The 19,246-nt window shown below is 32.1% G+C and overlaps 3 protein-coding genes across 9 annotated transcripts; 2 read left to right on the forward strand and 1 right to left on the reverse strand.

The window, feature by feature from the left end:
• The first annotated feature begins 198 nt into the window (after positions 1-198).
• On the forward strand, positions 199-5,774 carry LOC101263379 (ADP-ribosylation factor GTPase-activating protein AGD5). 6 transcript variants are annotated; one of them, XM_004234083.3, is made up of 12 exons: positions 199-436; positions 2,432-2,490; positions 2,591-2,681; positions 2,870-2,924; positions 3,015-3,105; positions 3,236-3,470; positions 3,703-3,783; positions 3,879-4,083; positions 4,389-4,534; positions 4,896-5,057; positions 5,137-5,195; positions 5,488-5,774. In XM_004234083.3, the coding sequence occupies exons 1-12, from the start codon at positions 386-388 to the stop codon at positions 5,654-5,656; spliced, it is 1,404 nt and encodes a 467-aa protein (XP_004234131.2). In that variant the 5' UTR covers positions 199-385; the 3' UTR covers positions 5,657-5,774. The 6 variants fall into 6 exon arrangements, with proteins under 6 accessions (XP_004234131.2, XP_010317446.2, XP_010317448.2 ...); XM_010319144.3 differs by having other exon boundaries at positions 4,899-5,057; XM_010319146.3 differs by having other exon boundaries at positions 4,392-4,534.
• Positions 5,775-9,907: 4,133 nt separating this feature from the next.
• LOC101263673 (uncharacterized) lies at positions 9,908-11,634 on the forward strand. The gene is made up of 2 exons (XM_004234084.5): positions 9,908-10,861; positions 11,134-11,634. The coding sequence occupies exons 1-2, from the start codon at positions 10,147-10,149 to the stop codon at positions 11,445-11,447; spliced, it is 1,029 nt and encodes a 342-aa protein (XP_004234132.2). The 5' UTR covers positions 9,908-10,146; the 3' UTR covers positions 11,448-11,634.
• Positions 11,635-12,228: 594 nt separating this feature from the next.
• LOC101263975 (sphingosine kinase 2-like) lies at positions 12,229-18,896 on the reverse strand. 2 transcript variants are annotated; one of them, XM_069296129.1, is made up of 10 exons: positions 18,398-18,896; positions 16,577-16,699; positions 16,337-16,441; positions 15,532-15,600; positions 14,052-14,138; positions 13,864-13,941; positions 13,662-13,732; positions 13,186-13,455; positions 12,847-12,969; positions 12,229-12,554 (listed from the first exon to the last, which is right to left on the reverse strand). In XM_069296129.1, the coding sequence occupies exons 1-10, from the start codon at positions 18,729-18,731 to the stop codon at positions 12,354-12,356; spliced, it is 1,461 nt and encodes a 486-aa protein (XP_069152230.1). In that variant the 5' UTR covers positions 18,732-18,896; the 3' UTR covers positions 12,229-12,353. The 2 variants fall into 2 exon arrangements, with proteins under 2 accessions (XP_069152230.1, XP_010317450.1); XM_010319148.4 differs by lacking the exons at positions 16,577-16,699; positions 18,398-18,896 and having other exon boundaries at positions 15,532-15,607; positions 16,341-16,440.
• Between the last annotated feature and the right edge of the window lie 350 nt (positions 18,897-19,246).

Consider the following 19,246-nt stretch of genomic DNA (forward strand, 5'->3'; position numbering starts at 1 on the left):
GGAGTGAAATAATCAATTGGCTTTTTATGTTTAATCTAGAAAAGTATTTATTTAATTTAATAAAACTTTTTTTTCTTTTTGGGTAAAATAAAATAAAAAAGTGGACCCCACCTCCAATAATAAAATAAAAATAATTATTTGTTTATGCATGGAAATTCCAACTAAGAATAACTACCAAAGACGTCCTCTTCCACGCGCAAAGATTCCAATATAAAGCCACATATATATGATTTTTATTATTCATAATTATTATTATTTTTATTATTTTTTTTAAAAAAAGTTGTCCACTTTCAAATTTTCTTCTTCTTCTCTACTTACTCTAAATATTAGAAATAGAAAGAAAAAAAAGTTTTTTTTTCTATAGTTTTTGGGATTTAATTCCAAGATGAATGAGAAATCAAGAGTTTCAAAGGAGCTTAATGCTAAACATACAAAGGTAACTTTCAATAATTTGGCCCTTTTTTTTGTTTAGTTCATATATGTTGTAAGAGAGTCGATGATTTATTGAAAATAATTTATTTATGTTCAAATTAATAGGATATAAGGTCTGCATATACATTACTCGAGATAATATGTTGTTTTGTACATATGTTGTAAGATTACTTAGAATTTTTTTGTTGTTGATGATTTTGTAATTAACTTGAATTTGATTGTTTAGCTATAGAATTTGTTCATCATATATGTTCATAAATTATAATCATTGTTCTTGGTTTTTTTCTTTTTCTGGGTTGATTGTTGGATTATGTACAAATAAAACTCGTGTTTCTGTGTCAAGTCAAATTTCGTCACATAAATTGAATCAAAATTAAATTGGGAAGGAGTAGTATTTATTGCTCAAATCCCTGAGTTTTTCCTTATTCAAGTAAATTTGATTGTGATTCCTGGAATATATAGTTCTAAAAAAAAAAACCCAGAATTTTTCTGGTTTATGAAATTCTTCAATTAAAAAAAAAAGAAAAGAAAAATACATAAACTTTTTTTGGTATTTTGAAAATTTTTCTTCGGGGTGAGGCTACGTATACAATACCCGACCCAAAATTTTATTTATAAAATTACACTCGAAATGTTATTGTTGTTGTTGATATTTGACTTTCATTGACAAGTAGGTGTTTTAATATTTGGACTTATTATTATACATGTATTTCAATAGATATTGATTTATACATGTCTTATTTATTTGACATGTCTGAGGTTGGTTAAGCATGATAGACCACATTTATCTGTCCAAAATAAAATAAAATATATAAATAAAACGATATTGAATTTCGAGTTCTTTATCCTTTTAGAATATAAAAGATCTTGATTTAAATCTGACGATATTTTCAAAGAGTCTGACGATTGTTCTTTTGTTGAATTTGGTGGTATCTACCAAAAATATTGGGTCAAATTATCATATTGTGGCTGTACACAGCTGTATGTATGTGTTGAGAAGGTCATTGAAAGATTTTCTTTTTACTTGTTTAATAATAGCAATCTTAGGTGTAAATGGAATTTTAATAATATTCAATTTTTCTTGTGTCTTTTTTTTTTTTTTTTTATAGTTCTTAGCTTTTTGTCTGTTGGATCCTCAAAAAGTAGTGCATATCTTGGAGGATACGACACGTATGCAATAATATTTTGAGAGAGTCTGAGCAACGTAGCTTATGAAATGTTATTTCGGGCTGCTGTTGGTTTGGGAAAAGGTAGCTCTTTGTATACAGAACTGAGACAGAATTTTGAGGCTGGATATTGATTGAGTTGCTAAGAAGATTTTTAATACTCGTTCTGTTTCAATTTGTTTGTCCGGTTTGGACTTTGCACGTAGTTTAAGAAAGGAAAGAAGACTTTTAAACCGTGTTGTCGTAAAATAAAGATATGTAGAATGTACTAAAATGTTCTTTAATCATATGATGCTAAACATGTCATGTGGATAGTTTGGAATCAAAGAGTTGCGGAAAAAGAAAGAGACGTTATTTTTGAAAAGGACTAAAACAGAAGCAAGACAAACAAACTGTAACGGAGGGAGTAGTACTGGTACATATTCTTGTGATTTGCAATGTAGTTGTATTAAAGCATTTCTCTATCTTCAAAATGGACGACTTTGAAGGTAGATTTCCGAAAGGTATTGTAGAAGAAAGATGATCAATGTACACACTCAGTTAGTTTGGGACGGAGGCATAGTAGTAGTTGTTGTTACATTGCAAAGAGAACATGTGCGTAACATGATCAATGTCCACGCTCAGTTAGTTTGGGACTGAGGCATAGTAGTAGTTGTTGTTACATTGCAAAGAGAACACGTATGTAACATGATCAATGTCCACGCTCAGATAGTTTGGGACTGAGGCATAGTTTTGTTGTTGTATTGCTAAGAGAACACGTACGTAACATATATTCAGTTAGAAGTATTCTGTTTTCCCCTTTAAGAAGCTAGCGATGTCTCATTTTATTGCAGATACTTGAAGGACTACTCAAATTGCCACAGAATCGAGAATGTGCTGACTGCAAAGCCAGGTATGTCTACGAGCATTACTAACAGTAACGTGGACTAGAAATGAAACGGAAACAAATGACACAAGTCAAACGTCGTTTATTGACTACTTACTGTATGCAGAGGTCCAAGATGGGCAAGTGTGAACTTGGGAATCTTCATATGCTTGCATTGTTCCGGTGTTCACAGGAGTCTTGGAGTACATATATCAAAGGTGCCGTCTTCACAGCTCTGCTTCATTTTGTCTTCTTTAGCTTTATGCTTTCGTCTTGTCATTACGACTGATCACAACCTTTGTGAACAATTATATTTACTGTTTCCACGTCCGTTCATTTGCATACTGAAGTCTTGAGTTCAAATTTTAGACGTTTTTCCATAACCTTACGTGTTATCTGTATGCAGGTAAGATCTGCTACATTGGATACTTGGCTTCCAGATCAGGTTGCGTTTATTCAAAGTGAGCCAACCGTGTTTTCCTCTTCTTCGTATTATAGCATTAGCAGTTGTTTCTTCCTCTTGAATAACATAACTTCTTCTTGCTTTTTAGCAATGGGAAATCAGAAATCGAATAGCTACTGGGAAGCCGAGCTGCCTGCCAAATCCGACAGAGTTGGTATTGAAAATTTTATCCGAGCAAAGTATGACATCATAGTTAATCATTCCCCGAATTATCTTACTATTACTGTAGTGAAGTCTTTGGTTTCTTAACCTGAAAATTGAAATAGTTCACTTCATGATCAACTTTACTAAATACCGCGAATGTGCTAGATATGTGGAGAAAAGATGGATACCACGAAACGAGAGTGTGAAATCATCTCCTGGTGCCAGAGGGGAACGTAATTCAGCTAGTAAAACTGGGACTGCCAGAGATGCAGCGTATATCAAAAGGACCATGTCGTTGTATCAAGAGAGGAAATCTTCTCCATTACCGGATGCAGATAGAACAACGCTAGCTTTGAGGAACAGATTACATAATGCACCTTCCGAATCACCTAAGCAGCTGGTAAATACAACTTTTAGAATCATTTTGGATTGTTATATACTCCCTTCCTTCCGTTTCAATTTGTTTATCTTGTTTTGACTTGACACGGAGTTTAAGAAAATAAAGAATACTTCTTTTTCAAGGAGAGATGCATTCTTTTTCAAACAAACTAAAAATGAAAGTAAAACAAATTGAAACGGAGGGAGTATCTAGTATGAATTGATGTAATCTTGGTGTTCAATGTTCCGAGCAGGCTGCTCCTGATCCCAAACCAGAAGTTGTTCAGAATGCAAAACCGGTAGCCTCCGTGGAAGAACCAAAGCCAAAAGCTAATGTAATACGTCGCTGTCTGAATAACTACTGTTTTTTTACTTTCTCTTCATACTTTCAAGATAGATAAGGAATTTGATGTTTAGACATGTTTAACAGGTTTCTCCTGATCCCCGGGGAAACGTTCATCAAAATGTAGAACCATCAATCTCTCAAGTTGCAAAAGCAAAGCCGGAAGCAAATTTCTCCCCAACTCTATCAACCGCTACCATCAACCATGCTGCTAGCGTTTCTAAAAGTTATACAGAAGCCACGAAAGCAAATGATTCAGTTTCCAAAACACAGCCCGTTGCAAGCCCCAAGCGTATGTTCCTCTATCTAAATGATTTATGAGGAGTAAAGTGGAATCTTTATACAGTCAAGCGGATCCAGGATTTGAAGTTTATGAGTTCCTAACGCGATCTCGAATTCATATAAAACACTAATTAGGTCCACAGTCAAATATTTATAGATATCTTACCTACTGGTTCCCGTTACTCTCAGGATCCACGACTGATTATGCTCAACTGCTTACTCTTCAAACCTTTCATCTATCTAATAACTTGACTAGAATTGTTGATGTAAGATGCTTGAATCTTTCAACACTGACATCGTCTCCGACATTTCCAGCAGCGGAAGCAAAAGCAGTAATCCAGCAGAATGCTACTATAGTAAACAAGAACAAATTTGATGCTGGAATTGAGGAACTGATCAAAGATTTTCAATGGAATACGCAGACGGTATCAGCAAAACCCTTGAATAATGTCACTAATGAGGTAATCGACCAGGTCTTTCCTTTGTCATTTCTAGTTATAATTGCAAAAATCCATCAGTTATAGCAATCATTACTCGCATATAATCCCTTTTAGTTTGGCTTGTTCGTGTGTTTGCTTCTTTATATTCTGAATCCTCTTACTGAAAATCTTAGTTCCGCCACTAACTACTGTAATAGCACCTTAGGCTGATACTTGACAGAATCGATCCTGCCCCTTGTAGACATTGAGTATCTCGTCAGATAATAATCTGGTGCGAATCACTGTTAAAACGTGCAAATGTGCTATTATTTTCTACGCTTCATTTCTTTATCTGTTTTACTCATTGTACTCCGTCATGGATTGTCCTTCTTCTGTGCATCAGCAGCAAAAAACGTCGCCAGCTCCACATCAGCCTCAGCTCATGCCTGCTACGATGAATCATTTCAGCGGTTCACAAACCGCCTATCAATCATCAAACGTTAACCAGTATATTCCTCAAAACTGGGGAAGCATTGGCACTCAGGTGATCCATGGGACTAAACAGGTTAGTCCATTGAATCGAACGAGTTTTTCTAAACCTAAATCAAGCATTGTTTCTTACTTATCCTCGACGTTTCATCCAGATGGGAGGCACTCAATATATACACGCATCTACACCACCAGCCTATGCTATGAATCCCAGGTACTCGACATTCTCCTCCTTGTTGAGAGTTTAGACCATGTATAATAGAGGAGGATTGCTCAAGCCTTATAAGGAGTTCACCCATCTAATTAACCACCGATGTGGGACTTTTATGACTCTTTAACACCCCACCTCACGCCCAGTGCTTACATTTGGTGCGTGGGCAATTTTGATGGAAGAGTATTGCCCAAGTCTTATCAGAGTGGACTTTTGTCATTCTTTAACAGTTCATACATTGACTAGATATACAATAAGTTAATAACTTTTTTTTCGTTTTTTGTCGAATTCGCAGCATGTTTTCTGCAATGCAAGTAGTACCAATATTGCATGGAACAACAACAACAGCAGCAGGAGCTATTAGGCCTTTATCAAGTTTTCCAACAGTTCCTGTTGTTTCAATGCAATCAGGATATAATTACGATTTTTCATCGTTAACACACCAAATGTTATCGAGACGATAAACTATATGTACTGCTCGATTATTTATCGTGATTTTTTTTCCGATTAATTTAGATTCTGCAAATATTGTAAAGGTATACACATTGTTACATAAATTTCTCCAAAATATTTTTTCTTATAGGTGTTGAGCATTACAGGGGAACTATACTTGTGTACAATGAATTATTGGTTGGTCAATGTTATATACAATTTTTGTTATCTTTATATATATATATATATATATATATATATATATCTACGTCCGGTATTAACATTTTAAGATGTATTTTTACATCATATTGATATGCAAAAAATCGCAATTTATAACACTTTTCATATAGTTTTTGAATATTTAAATTTTTTGTTTAAAATAATGTAATCTAACTTAACTTTGATCAAAATGACTTTCGAAAAGCGCAAAATGACAAATAAAAGTGGACGGAGGGTTTATTAGATAAACTAGAAATGTGGTTCTTTATGTCCTTGGATAGGGAAAAACATATTCACAACTTATGTTTACATCAAATCAATCTGATTTTCGATGATTGTATGTATTTTGATACTTAAATAAAATCATATATGAAAGGCGATTTATCCAAAGTGAAATATACTAGCGTGAATTTGAATTAATCTTACAAAAAACAGACACCAAACACTAGATCAGATAAATTTCTTTTGATAGGTGAGTTTTTAATGAGTCTTGAAAATTCGAAGAGGAAGAAAATATTGGACAACAACAAATCACAAATATTTATTATTCCCCGTCTAAATTTATGTGAAAATGTTTCTTTGGGAGTGAAGTTTAAGAATTTTTAAAAAATTAGGGTTTAAAATAAGTCATATACGTAAATGTGGATGTATGTAAGTGTTATTAAAGGTAAAATAAAGATTTTTAAACATTAGATTATTTATGACACATAAATTGAAACAGAGAAAGTATTAGATTGGATTTATCTTAAATAGTCAGCATTGTATATGACCATCAAAGGTTGCAATAGAATCGTAAGTACTCTTATATTTTTATTTAAAGATTTTGATTTCAAGTCTTAAAATAAATCGAATTGTCTTTAATAAATAACGTTTAACTCTTAAAATAATACTTTTCCACGTAAATTTAACGTAGTTAAACTCAAAACGACTATGGATTAGTTGGCCTAATTTGCTAACATCAACTTTGGACTAAGGTGTCCCATCAATTATTAAGTCATTATCTAACATTAAACTAATAAGTTAACATTTGACTAATACATATTCTTATTTGACCTAATCACTTATCTTTCCACATTTCAATTAATGTATTGTTTTAATTTGTCTTATGATATAGAGAAATAACTTCTATGAATCCTTGACAATTCCTTTTTTTTTGTATTTTTGAATTTGATATCGATAATTTAAATAAGCTTACGTAAATCTAGTTACAATCTTCACAAAATAACATATTTAATTAATCAATATCAATGTATGATTATAGAGTATACCCATAAACAATTAATTAGTCTAAACAATATATATAAGAATATCAGTAGCTAGTTATCAATGAATTAAAATTTTTTAATTTTTTAATAAGTTCTACCTTTTTTTTTTTATAATTAATTAATGGAGGATATGATAGGTAATGTGCTTTTTTAATATGTTAAAATTAGTAAAAATAAAAAGAGATAACTAAAAAAGAGAAAATGGACAAATAATTAAGAACAAATATTTAAGTTTTAAGGTTTCTTTTAATTTATATTTTTGTTTTACATTTCAACTACTTTTGTTATTTTGTGTTTGTTCATAATCATGTTTGCTTTGTTGATTTTAATCAAGTCTTTGTTTGTCTAAACCATTCTAAAAGTTTGAGCCAAATGAAAATTATAATAATTGGTTAGAACTTTAGTTAATATATTTATTATTTAATTATTTATAATTAGTTAATATATAATTTCTTACTTTAATTCGTGGAAAACCTATCTTATATCGTTAAGTGTACGTATACTTTATACATGTGATTGAGATGTTAAGCAACAATAAAATGGAAGATACTATATACACAAATAATAATTACGATTATGATGAGATGAATATAAAAAAAATTTAATCAAAGAGTTCAAATTTAAATATAGTATATAAAATCTAATCTTTAAATAAACCTTACACAATAGAAATACAGATTAAGATATCAATACGAATGTCAAACACTGGATGAAAAATACAATATCATACACAATTATAAAAATTAAAAGAAAATTAACCGTTAAAATTTGTTTTGAAGGGGCAAAAATATACATATTTTTTTATTTTTAATTAAAGATCTCAAATTCAAATTTTAATATGAGTTATCTTTGATAAAATTTATTTTACCTTCAAATTAAAATTTTCAAAATATAGAATAGAAGGTACTCCATTAATTAAATTATTCGTACTTGTTGGACCAAAAAGGTCATCTTCAATATGATTCTATTATAAGTTTCTTCTTTTTTTAATTGTACTTTTTCTTCAACTCATTTTTTTTTCATTTTTCTTTTTCTATTATTTAAATTAAACGTATTAAACACTAATACTAAGTAATTTGTTTATACATTTAATGGAACCTACAAAGAAAATCATGTTGATAACAAAATCATTTTAATACAATAGGGGTCAATCTTTAAAGGGTTTATAATGTATTTTATCTTGTCCCTACATTGTATAAATGGGAAAAATGGAGTCCTGACGTAGTATAATTAATTTTCTTGCGTAAACATCAATTTTATTTATTTGATTTGCTTTGTTATCAACGATCAATACAATGAATTTGATTTTTTCAGATAAAAATGAAATTAGATTTAATCATGAATATCTTAGGAGCGGAGATACAATCTACTAGTCAAGAGGTTTAAAATAAGTCAATAAATTTTTTGAACAACATATCTAGCATAATTCTATAGTGCGTGATTATTCCTTCGTGGGGCAGTAAAATTACTTCTAATAATTAATAGATAATCAACTCAATTACCTAACTTTTAATTTGTGTTTAAAGTTCAATTACAATATAGATTATTTATTCAAAATCAATACAATATCCTTTTTATAATTCGGAGCTCTTAAAATTAAAATCATAAATCCATCGCTATCACTAAAATCTACGGAGTTAATGCACAACACCCTCTCCTCCCCCCCCCCCCCTCCCCCCCCCCCCAAAAAAAAAAAAGAAAAAGCAAAATTTCCAAATAAATAATATAACAATAGTAATGTACTCAATGAAATTTAATCGAGTAAAAATAAGAACATTGACTGAAGTCTCAAGTAAAGAGAAAAAGAAAGTAATCAGAAAATATAGTCATTAATAAAAAAAAAAAACAGTCTAAAAATATTTACTAACAAACATTACAATAATTAAAAACAAAATATATGACAAAAACTATGAAAAATACAACTACTAACCACACATACAAATACAAATTAGTATTTGAAACAAGTTTGAACAAAATTAGTTTTTTTATTTTGTTTGACCAATGTTTATCATATGACTTTAAAATCTATTTTTTTTTTCTCAAAACTTTATTATCAAATAAATTATATTAAAAATTTAGATCAAATAGTACTTGTTTGTATTTTGTTTGACCAATTGTGCACAAAAAGGCAAATTGGTCGGCAAGAAGGCAGCCAACCACGAGCCGGTCCACATAATACCGGCGCAGCCATAGCCATTGGTTCCCAAATTTTTGAATTTTGACTTTTTCAATGCAAAATTAATACTAATTATATACAAAATATACAAATAAATAATAGGTTAAAGTAACATACACGAAACCCAATTTTTCTCTCTTAGTAGCCATTACGAAATTATATTTGATATTAAAAAATAAGTAATTGTTAAGGATGAAGGGTATCCGACTAGCTACTTTAAGCTCTGAACGTTGAATATAGCATAAAAAAAATGAATATTTTTCAATCTAACTTATTATTGAAACCGAACACAAAATACGAAATTGTCCAGCATCATATAATGATATTGTTCGATCTCACATTAGCTAATATAAGAAACTTAAGATTTTATTCAATCTCAAAAGTTAACTTATTTAAGTAATGATATAACTTAACCATCACACCTGTTGAGCACAAATGTGGGAGTCAACACCGAATGAACAATCTAATGAGTCTAAATTTGATATTACGATTAAAAAAAAAATAAACACAAGTACTGATAATTATCGTTATCCCTTTACTTGATCCAACAATTCATATCTCATCATATCCAACGTGCCTTTAATTAACCTTCTATGATTATATAAACACTAGATAATTACATTTTCTATTTTAATTTATATGACGCAAATAAAACTTAGATAGTCAATTAATTTTTTTTTAAATATTTTGAGTAATAAAATTTTGAAAAATATGAAGCAGGCGCGTGGACCACCAGTTGCATGGTTCTAACCGCTTATTAATAGTTGTTACACCCCTTAATTTCAATCATCTTCACTCACACAATAATCATTTTTTTCATCTGTAAAAAAAAGCTTAGAAATATCAAACGAAATCGGAGAAAATGGAATCATCGACGAGCAATTTGATGTTAACGGTGAAATTTCTGTTAATTTCAATCGGAGCAGTTTCTTCAGCCATTGCTATTAAATCCTCTGTTCCGTTGATTTTATATGAATTTCCTACGATTTGGTCCGGTTTGATTTCATGGCTAAAGCCTCCGTATCTCTACGCTTTACTCAACGGTATAATCATTATCATCGCCGCCACTTCTCGATCAAATCGTAAGGAACAACAACAACAATCCGGCGAGCAATCACGGTCCTTAATTTCTGCCGAAACGCCTCCGGTGTACTCAGATTTGGTAACGGTTTCCAGATCTAAAATGTCGGAGCATGCGCCGGAACTGGTAGATGAACCGGAGGTGTTTGAGGTTATGCCGTTGAATTCTATCGGAACGCCTCCGGTGAACTCCGATTTGGTAGAAGTTTGTACATCGGAGATGTGTGAATATGCTCCTGAAGTGATAGATGAACCAGAAGTGTTTGAGGAGAAGACCGAAGGGGTAATTGAACCGCTGGAGTTGGTTGAAGTAAAATCAATGGTGACTATAGTGAATGAAAACGAAGGTGAAAATGATGAATTTGTGAGTTCGAATTCGGTTTTTACGCCGTTGCCGGAAGTAGAAACGGAGCTAATTCAACGGCTAACGACTGAGAAACCGCTAGTTACTTCGAGGTTCAGTCATCGGAAACCGCTGATGAGGACGAGTCCTGAAGGTACGGAAAAATCTATCAATTTTTTTTTATTACATTACTCCGTCAGTAAAATATTTTTATTGAATATATTTAAATTAACTTTCAAAAAAAATTCTCTGTATATTTTCATTGTTCATGTGTGTTTCTAGGTATGTTTTTGACATGAAATATATAAATATTAAATTGAAATTGATCATAATTTAAGTATTTAAATAAATATACTCGTTTAAAAGATAATCTATATATTCCGTCTTATGTTTAAGGCTAATTTCATAAATAATTGAATTTTTTAGGGGTGAAATCACTAAGGGTGGCTAGAGTAAAGAGGCAAGAGACATTAGAGAGTACATGGAAGAAGATAACGGAAGGGCGTCACGTGCCTCTCACGAGGCACCTGAACAAGTTAGACACGTGGCAACATTATAACCAGAACCGGAGAAGTGAATCCCCGATTCAAAATATTAAAAAAGCACTTGAACCATCACCTAGTCAAGATGAGCTAAATCGGCGAGTTGAGGCATTTATTAAAAAATTCAACGAAGAAATGAGATTACAGAGAGAACAGTCATTACAACAATACACGGAGATGATTAATCGGGGAGTTTAAGTTGATTTAGCAATTTATACTATTTTTTATTTGTTAGAAACGGTGAGAGTTTATTTTAGTTTTTGTGAATGTGTGTGTATATATAGGGGAAAGATAGTGCAAATAGGGCTAGAGCTTATGTAAATAGAAGAATTGTAATATGTTCTATTATTCATAAACTTGAGATAAATGAAAATTTAGTTAGTTATATTATTCTCTGTTTTAATTTGTTTGTCTAATTTTGACTTACATAGAATTTAAAAAGTAATAAAGATTGTTGAATCTTGTGATCTTGAACTCAATTAAAAAGTTCTCGGAAAAAAAGTATGTTAAAAGAATAAGATAAATAAATCAAAACGAAGGGATATAAAATATCTCGATTATCAAGTCAAAATTTTTGGCACATCAAAACACTTGTTTCTTCTCGTGCCAACAGTTTATTAACAATGATTTGTGTGGTTAGTATAAAAATGTAGGGCCCGACCCGTACTTTGATTTCACAAACAAAAAGTCATGTGTTTCCTATGAGACTTCAATAATTATAAATACTCGGACGAAGTTAGTGACACGTAATAAATTTTTAAATAAATCAATGAATATTGGTCGATGAGATGTGAAATTTACGTATACAAACAAAAATCTAACATTAATAGTTTGAAACTTGAAAAGAAAAGATAACTACCCTGTATAAAATATCAAAAACACTTCTAATGACCGTCATGATTGTGATGCAATAGTAAAATATTATTTCACCCTTAAGCAGAGGTTTCATATTTGAGCCTTAAGTATGAAGAAAATCATGTCTGTCGAGAACAGGCCAGTGTTCTGATACTTCTTTATTCTTTCTTTTATTTACCCTTTTTATTATCATAGTATATACATGACTTTGTTTAATCACAAAAAAAAAAAAAAAATCTAAAAATGTTTTTAAGAAATGGTACTAGGAGAAAAAACAGTAGCCAACCCTTGATCTACTTTTATATAGAGTTTGTCATATGTCATCAATGTCTTGTAATTTGACTTGTAAGTTCCTTTACCTCTTGCAAGAACCTCACCATCTACATCTATAATCCCTTCTTTAGATCCATCATCTAACTGTGTGCCAGGCTCCAGAACAAACGCTTTAACCTGTAGACGTTCAAATTAATTATAAAGCACGCATTTTATCACTAGTTTCAACACATCACATGCATGGATCGGAGCAGGAAAGAGGTATTATGTCGTTCATATCTCACAGTCTCACCAAAATCAAATGATATTTCATGAGTTTGGTGTAGGAAGAAGAATCAGCAAAACACATGAGGGGGCGTGTTGAAACAAAATAAGTTGATATATTTCAATAAGTAACACAAAAAAATAGAGTTTGCTTGAGAGATGAGAGCTAGCAAATGAAAGCTTAAGGATGAAGTGACAACTCTACCTTGAAGTACAAGACATGTGGTGATTTTACATGGCTGCCTTTGTTCAACTCGGTCATCAATGATAGCAACGTTAACTTTGGACAGTCCTTTATCACGACTAAGTCCAAGTAACCATCAGAAAACTGCAAAAGTACCAAAGGGTTATGTGTGGGTTCAGGAAAAGGGCGGATCACAAGGGTCTATTGTTCGCAGTAGTCTTACCCTTCAACAGCTTTAACCAAGTGATCTTTTAATCACATGGCAACAACTTTACCAGTTATGTCAAGGCTCCGTCTTTCAAGTAAAGGATGTACTAATAGGTACCAATTAAGTATATGTTCAAAGTAACAAACACCAACCTTCGCATCAGGTGCCGCGAGAGCATCTTCACCTCCCCAAGGTACATTATGAAGCCAAACTGATACAAAAGGCCCCTCAATCTTACGGTTGAAATCCTTCATCTGCAAAGCAGGACCACAATATGCCTTGTGCTGAACTAGACTCGATTTGACTTCACTAATAGTTTCACCTTCCGGGTCAGCTGGTTCTCCAAAAGTTTCATAGCCTGGTGCAGCCACAAATTTTATACAACCATTGTACCTCCTGAGGCGGAATATTCGTTGTATTGCCTGATCAAATAGTATCAAACTAGAGTGTAAGAAGCACAATGATGATGCTTTATGCAACCTGTGTACCTAAAGTACCCGGTACCACTGCCTTAAAGCAGTGTTAGCTGTTATGCCATTAAATATGATGATACGAACAAAATCCAATTTGACATTTAGAGGTAAGAGAATAATCACGAAACTCAAAGGAAACAGAACGTGAAACATACATAATAATCTATTCGAGCACTGCCCATCCATCTATACTTCTCAGACTCGATATCAATATCAGCTATAAGTCCTGGAAAACAAGAATCTTCAGAGTCGATATAAATCTCAGCTAGAATTGTCTATTCTAATTCGTTGAGTACTTAATTATAGGACGAAACTCAAATCAGTGTCTGTGAAATGAAAGAATGGAAGATGTAATACCCCAGGCAAGCATCAGCACACTGAAAAACCTGTTCAGCCCCTGTGAAATAGTAGCTACATCTAGTGATTGCTTGTGTCCTGCAAGAAACGAAGCTTCTTAGCCATAATTGATAAGGAAAGAGTAATTTATAACTTCACCACACAGAAACTACAGGTTTTTTTTCTTTTAAAAGCCTAGTATTCTCCACCTCTAATAATAGCAAGTGTTGCATTGGACGCAGTACAAGATAGACCAACAGCATCTAGAAGAGACTTCGCCATGCCATTTCCGGTGCCTGTATTAAAATTATGACTCACAATTAGAAAGCAACTGACACAATTAGAAAGCAACTGAAAGGGTTTCTACTTTCTAACATACCAAGCTTTTCCTAAGAGTTACTAACCAACCACCATGCAAATCATACTGTAAAAAGATCAACCAAAAGCCAATGATATCAAAAGCGCATATAAACCAAAATCATTAGACACCGAAGTAGCTCTGAGTTCACAAGTTACAAGCCAAATATCTTCAAACAGTTAAAACTAGTTTACCAAGATTAGACATAATGCGTAGTGAAACTAAGACACGTTAGCTTGGTGAATTCCTTTTGTTGGAAGTACTGACCTTGATTAAACGAGAGTTATGTTTTAAACATTGGTGTTTGCACATTCAGGGCATCCAATTATATGCTGAGATGTTATCATCAATATATTGGTTATGAATTATGATTACAAACCTTAATTCTAATATGTATACTTGTGAAAACAATCACTTAGTACAGTAGAAAAACAATTCATAAATCACACATCTTATTGAATGTGGTTTCCACATAAAGAAAACCAGGCCTGATGCCAAAGTGAAAAAATGTCGAATTCCAGTGATAAGAGCAATCTTAAACACATGGGACAAACAGTAGCCCATAAAAACTACAATGTTTAGGCAATATTACACTCATTAATTCTACCGATAAAACTCCCAGTTTATTGCCCAAACAAATCAGGGAGGTAGTTATGCAATATTAGGGGGTAAATCTGATGTAATCCAGCTAACCTCTACATACAATAGTGTGCATGATGTGATTGATATGAGAGCTTGGTTTCCCACGAGTTGCCATATAAACTAAAATTAGTATGAAACAAGAGACTAAAGCTTAAAACTGGTCCATTCTCATCCTCTATATATGATCGATTAGTTGCACCATCATTTTTGTGCTGGAACAGGTTGCGTAGCATCTCACTTATCCTACAATGTCCTTGAGGTGAAAGGATTGTTTAGTGTCCGACTTACCTAACCTTAAATGTTCTTGAGATGCACCTCATTTTTATATTTCTGTCAAGTGTCATTAGCTTGTTTGTCAGGGCTCCCTTACCTTCCGCAGGAGTTCTCTTAATCACCTGTCTCTCATTCAAGAATTCTTTTATATTTGCTGACGTTTCATGTGTTAGTATATCTATCCTACATGTACAGGTAATAGAAATGTGTAGCAGCACGTCATACTTCCCATTACTTCTCCAAGAATTATATTTGATCAATAATCCAGTAGTTAAGAAAACCATTTTTATTATTTGTATAAACATGTAAGAAAACTGGCTATGTAAGAAACCAAATTACTTGATATCAAGAAGCTAATCAGAATATGCAAAACCAGCTTAGCGTTAATTGAAAGGAAAAAAATAAAGGAGACAAACCTGCAGGTACTACTCCAAGAGGCATTTTTATTGCAGAATCCCAATCCTCTCTTTCAAGAAGGCCATTAACTACCTACTAAAAGTTGAAAAAATGGAAAGTGTGACCGTGTGGAATCACTGATATATTTACCATCCATTCACTACAAAAAAAACGTTTGAGCTGAAATATATACTTTGCTCATGAACCAGCTACTTTTCCTGTTATGCATCCCTAGTGTCAACAATAACAACAACATACCCAATATGATCACAAGTGTGGTTTGCGTAGGGTAGGATATACACAGACTTTATTCCTACCTTCTGTGGGGTAGAGAGGTTGTTTCCAATAGACCCTTGACTCGAAAGAAAAGAGGAGAATTTGACGCATGGCAGCACGAAAACATTTTGTACTTGTAAGAATCTTGAAAATCAATTTGCTTAAACGTCCAGGGATGCCCCTTCTCTTTTATTGATAATTATTTAAATGCTTGATCTCCTGTTTTGGATTCGCAGTGAATCAATTGATGTTTTGAATAGAACAATCATCACCAGGAAGGACTATGGAGAAAGTATTACATGTATTTATGATACTTCCGTCCTTGACATCTTCTAATGGGAATTGTGTTTCAAATAAAAAGAATCCATTTAGCTTTATATCTAGAGAGCATAACGCCAATCCACAAACAAGTAAAGCCCTTCCTTTGACAAGTATACAATGACAGAATCTCTTGAGCATAATTGTTCAACTATGACTATGCAAACGCAAAAAGACGATAGGCTTGACCAACCAATGAAAGAATAATAAATAAAAAGTTGCTATAAAAACCTACCTCAACCAAAATTCCATCCCCGCTGACACAAACAACTCCATCAAATCTCAGAATATCCAATGATTTAGCAACTTCCTTTGCATGTAGCTGATATTTAGTTTCTAAGGACAAAAATTAAGAATAAAAATCACAACGCAGACTGAAAAATCATATAAGAAACACGAACTAGAAGTAGATAGCAACCTTATTAAACGGAAAACTAGAAGCGGATGGAAAGAAAATTTAACACTGCTAACCTTGCACTGTATAGTCGATATTTGCATCGTCAAGTAGTGGCTTTACACTATCAATAAAAATCTTTGATGCAGATCTCTTTCCGCCATAAGGATTCACTAACACAAAAAGTCTCTTTGGCCGACCTGAAATTCCATAAAGTCACATACCTCATATCCATCATATAAAGATCCACGAAAGTAAAAAAAAATAACTACAAACTCAGCCATTATAAAGAATACTATCAAAAGTTATGCTTTTACTAATATTGAGAGCTACTGAGTCGATCATTTTGAACAATAATCAGAGTGAAACATGCCTGAAATGTCCAGAGCTACTCTGAACTTATATCATCATTTTTGTTCAATGTGCTTTATGAGAGTTCTATTTACAACTACAATTACATACCAGTATAATTCTACAAATAAGGTCTGACGTGGATAGAATGTACGTAAACCTTACTCCTACGGTCCTACCTCATAAAGTAGTTGAAATTATCTGTAAATTCATATACTAGTTGTTTTCACTAAAGCAAACAGAGATGCACTCAGATATTTTCTAGATTCACTATTCAGTAATAACCAACCAGATCTTTACTTATATATCCTACATTAAATCTTTACCAATACTATAGTATCATTTTTAAATAATACAAGCACATACTTTTACCAAAATCATAGCCACATTCCTCCATGAATCTAGGCTATATCCAATGACATAATTTTTGTACTATATGTCTAGTTAATAACCTCATTGTCTGTATACAGAGGACCCACACCCACATGTATTAAAAAAGTTTTCTTTTTATATATACGTTATATTGACTCCCTTTGACTATTTAAGTGAAAATTCAGGTTCTGCCACTACATATAACACCATACTCATAGCTTGTTTCAGCTAATTGGTTTGCGATTAACTATTTATACATATTTTACGGATTTTCTAGTACAAATATAAAGTCTAAGTAAAAGTTATTGGGTTTGTCAAGTACCACTATAAAAGTTAAAGATTTTAAATTTTTGCATTATTGTGGTATTAAAGCATGTTATTTACTTTATTCTCAAGCTTTTAGGCATAGTATGGATAGTTATTATATGTAATAAGTGCACAAAAGTTAGAACTCAATAAAGTGGGTTCTCTTTCGAGTGACATATTATTATGTTGCAACTACTAAACAATAAATATAAGACCATTATCATATCACCAAGTACGTGACCTGATGATCAATGAAATCGGGTTAAGAGTCATATTTTTAGGCTCAACCTCTAGCGGAGACAAAAACACTTACGAGGCGTTTGGTATGTTGTACAAGTATATATAGACCTAACTCCTAAGATAGTGCTACCTTATCCCTAATTTGCTTACCAGGGTTAAAACAACGAAAATGACAAAACTACCCTTGACCTTGAGTCTCGTCAAACTCTTTTTCTACTCTCTATGTCTCGATTTATATGATGTACTTTGACTGTGTATAAAATTTAAAAAAAAAAAAACCTTTGTAAAATTTCAAAATTAAAAAAGTACACCTTAATAGATATTTTGTCAAGTAAATGGGACCCAACATAGATAAAATATTGATAATATCTTTAAATGTTTGTCAAAAGTAAGGAATTTTTCATTCTTTTTATTTTTTAGAATCATACCTATAGAAACCGCAAGACTACTAAATAAGTTCAAATAGTATTTTTCTCAAACTTTTAATACAACAAATCAAACTTTTAATAAGAAATGAAACAAATATAATTTATTTCGATATTGTGATCACGAAAGATATCTCGTTTAATTAGTAGAGACGCAAATAAAAACTAATTCAAAAAGTTATAGTAATAAAAAAGAAAAATTACCAAGTGAATCAATGAACTCTTGAAGCTTTTGACTCCAAATTCGAAGAGAATCCTCAGTTAACATTTCCAAATTATAACTCCTCCTCACAGTACCTTTAGTGTTCCCGCCGCAGCAAATAATTCCACCATCGTCCTTCTCCTTAATAGCCCTAATTTTAATTTTCGAATCTTCGACGGTAATCCCGAGAACCTCTTTCGCAATCGACAAGCGATTTTCACTCCATCGGAGTATACCTTCCTCCGCCGTAAACGTCACCGGAGTTTCAACTCCGTTAACCCGAACCCGGTCCGATAGAATCGGAGCTGCAGTAATAATGGGCTTCGTGTTACCCATAATTTAGCGTTGATTATTCTCACTCTCTGTTCATGGAAGCTCATTTTTTTATATATATATATATATATAATTTTAGAAAAGCTTCTCTTTGAATTCATCGCTTGATTTTTGTTGTTTCTTTGTACATTTCCCTTTTCCTTGTTTGGAAAATGGCCGAGCTGAAAAAAAAAATTACTTCTACCGCCTTAATTTATGTAACATATTTTGAAATTTTGAGATTTAAATAAGTCTGTTTAATTTTGATCAATCTTTTTTAACAGATAATTATAACAATTTATAATATTTTTTACGTAATTTAAAAATATATAAATTTCATTTTAAGAAAAATTAAAAATTTCACGTATAACTCTTTTACTTTAAAAAACGGAGAATATTACACAAATTGTCTAATTTGAATGAGTCATGATTTTTTTTTAAAATCAAATTATACTAATATTTTGTGATGTATTTTGTATCACATTGATACGTAAGAAATTATAATTTATAGTATTTTTTGTATAATTTTTGAATAATTA

This window comes from Solanum lycopersicum, chromosome 3 (genome assembly GCF_036512215.1).
Source record: "Solanum lycopersicum chromosome 3, SLM_r2.1".
In the NCBI taxonomy this organism is placed as follows: domain Eukaryota; kingdom Viridiplantae; phylum Streptophyta; class Magnoliopsida; order Solanales; family Solanaceae; genus Solanum; species Solanum lycopersicum.

Excerpts from the sequence above, each read along its gene's own strand:
- LOC101263673 (XM_004234084.5), top strand. The coding sequence starts at position 10,147 with ATGGAATCATCGACGAGCAATTTGATGTTAACGGTGAAATTTCTGTTA. Across the intron at positions 10,862-11,133 it reads GATGAGGACGAGTCCTGAAG|GGGTGAAATCACTAAGGGTG; the intron begins GTACGGAAAAAT and ends TGAATTTTTTAG.
- LOC101263379 (XM_004234083.3), top strand. The coding sequence starts at position 386 with ATGAATGAGAAATCAAGAGTTTCAAAGGAGCTTAATGCTAAACATACA. Across the intron at positions 3,471-3,702 it reads CCGAATCACCTAAGCAGCTG|GCTGCTCCTGATCCCAAACC; the intron begins GTAAATACAACT and ends TGTTCCGAGCAG. Across the intron at positions 5,196-5,487 it reads GCCTATGCTATGAATCCCAG|CATGTTTTCTGCAATGCAAG; the intron begins GTACTCGACATT and ends TCGAATTCGCAG.
- LOC101263975 (XM_069296129.1), bottom strand. The coding sequence starts at position 18,731 with ATGGGTAACACGAAGCCCATTATTACTGCAGCTCCGATTCTATCGGAC. Across the intron at positions 13,942-14,051 it reads AACACTTGCTATTATTAGAG|GACACAAGCAATCACTAGAT; the intron begins GTGGAGAATACT and ends CGTTTCTTGCAG. Across the intron at positions 12,555-12,846 it reads CACATGTCTTGTACTTCAAG|GTTAAAGCGTTTGTTCTGGA; the intron begins GTAGAGTTGTCA and ends GAACGTCTACAG.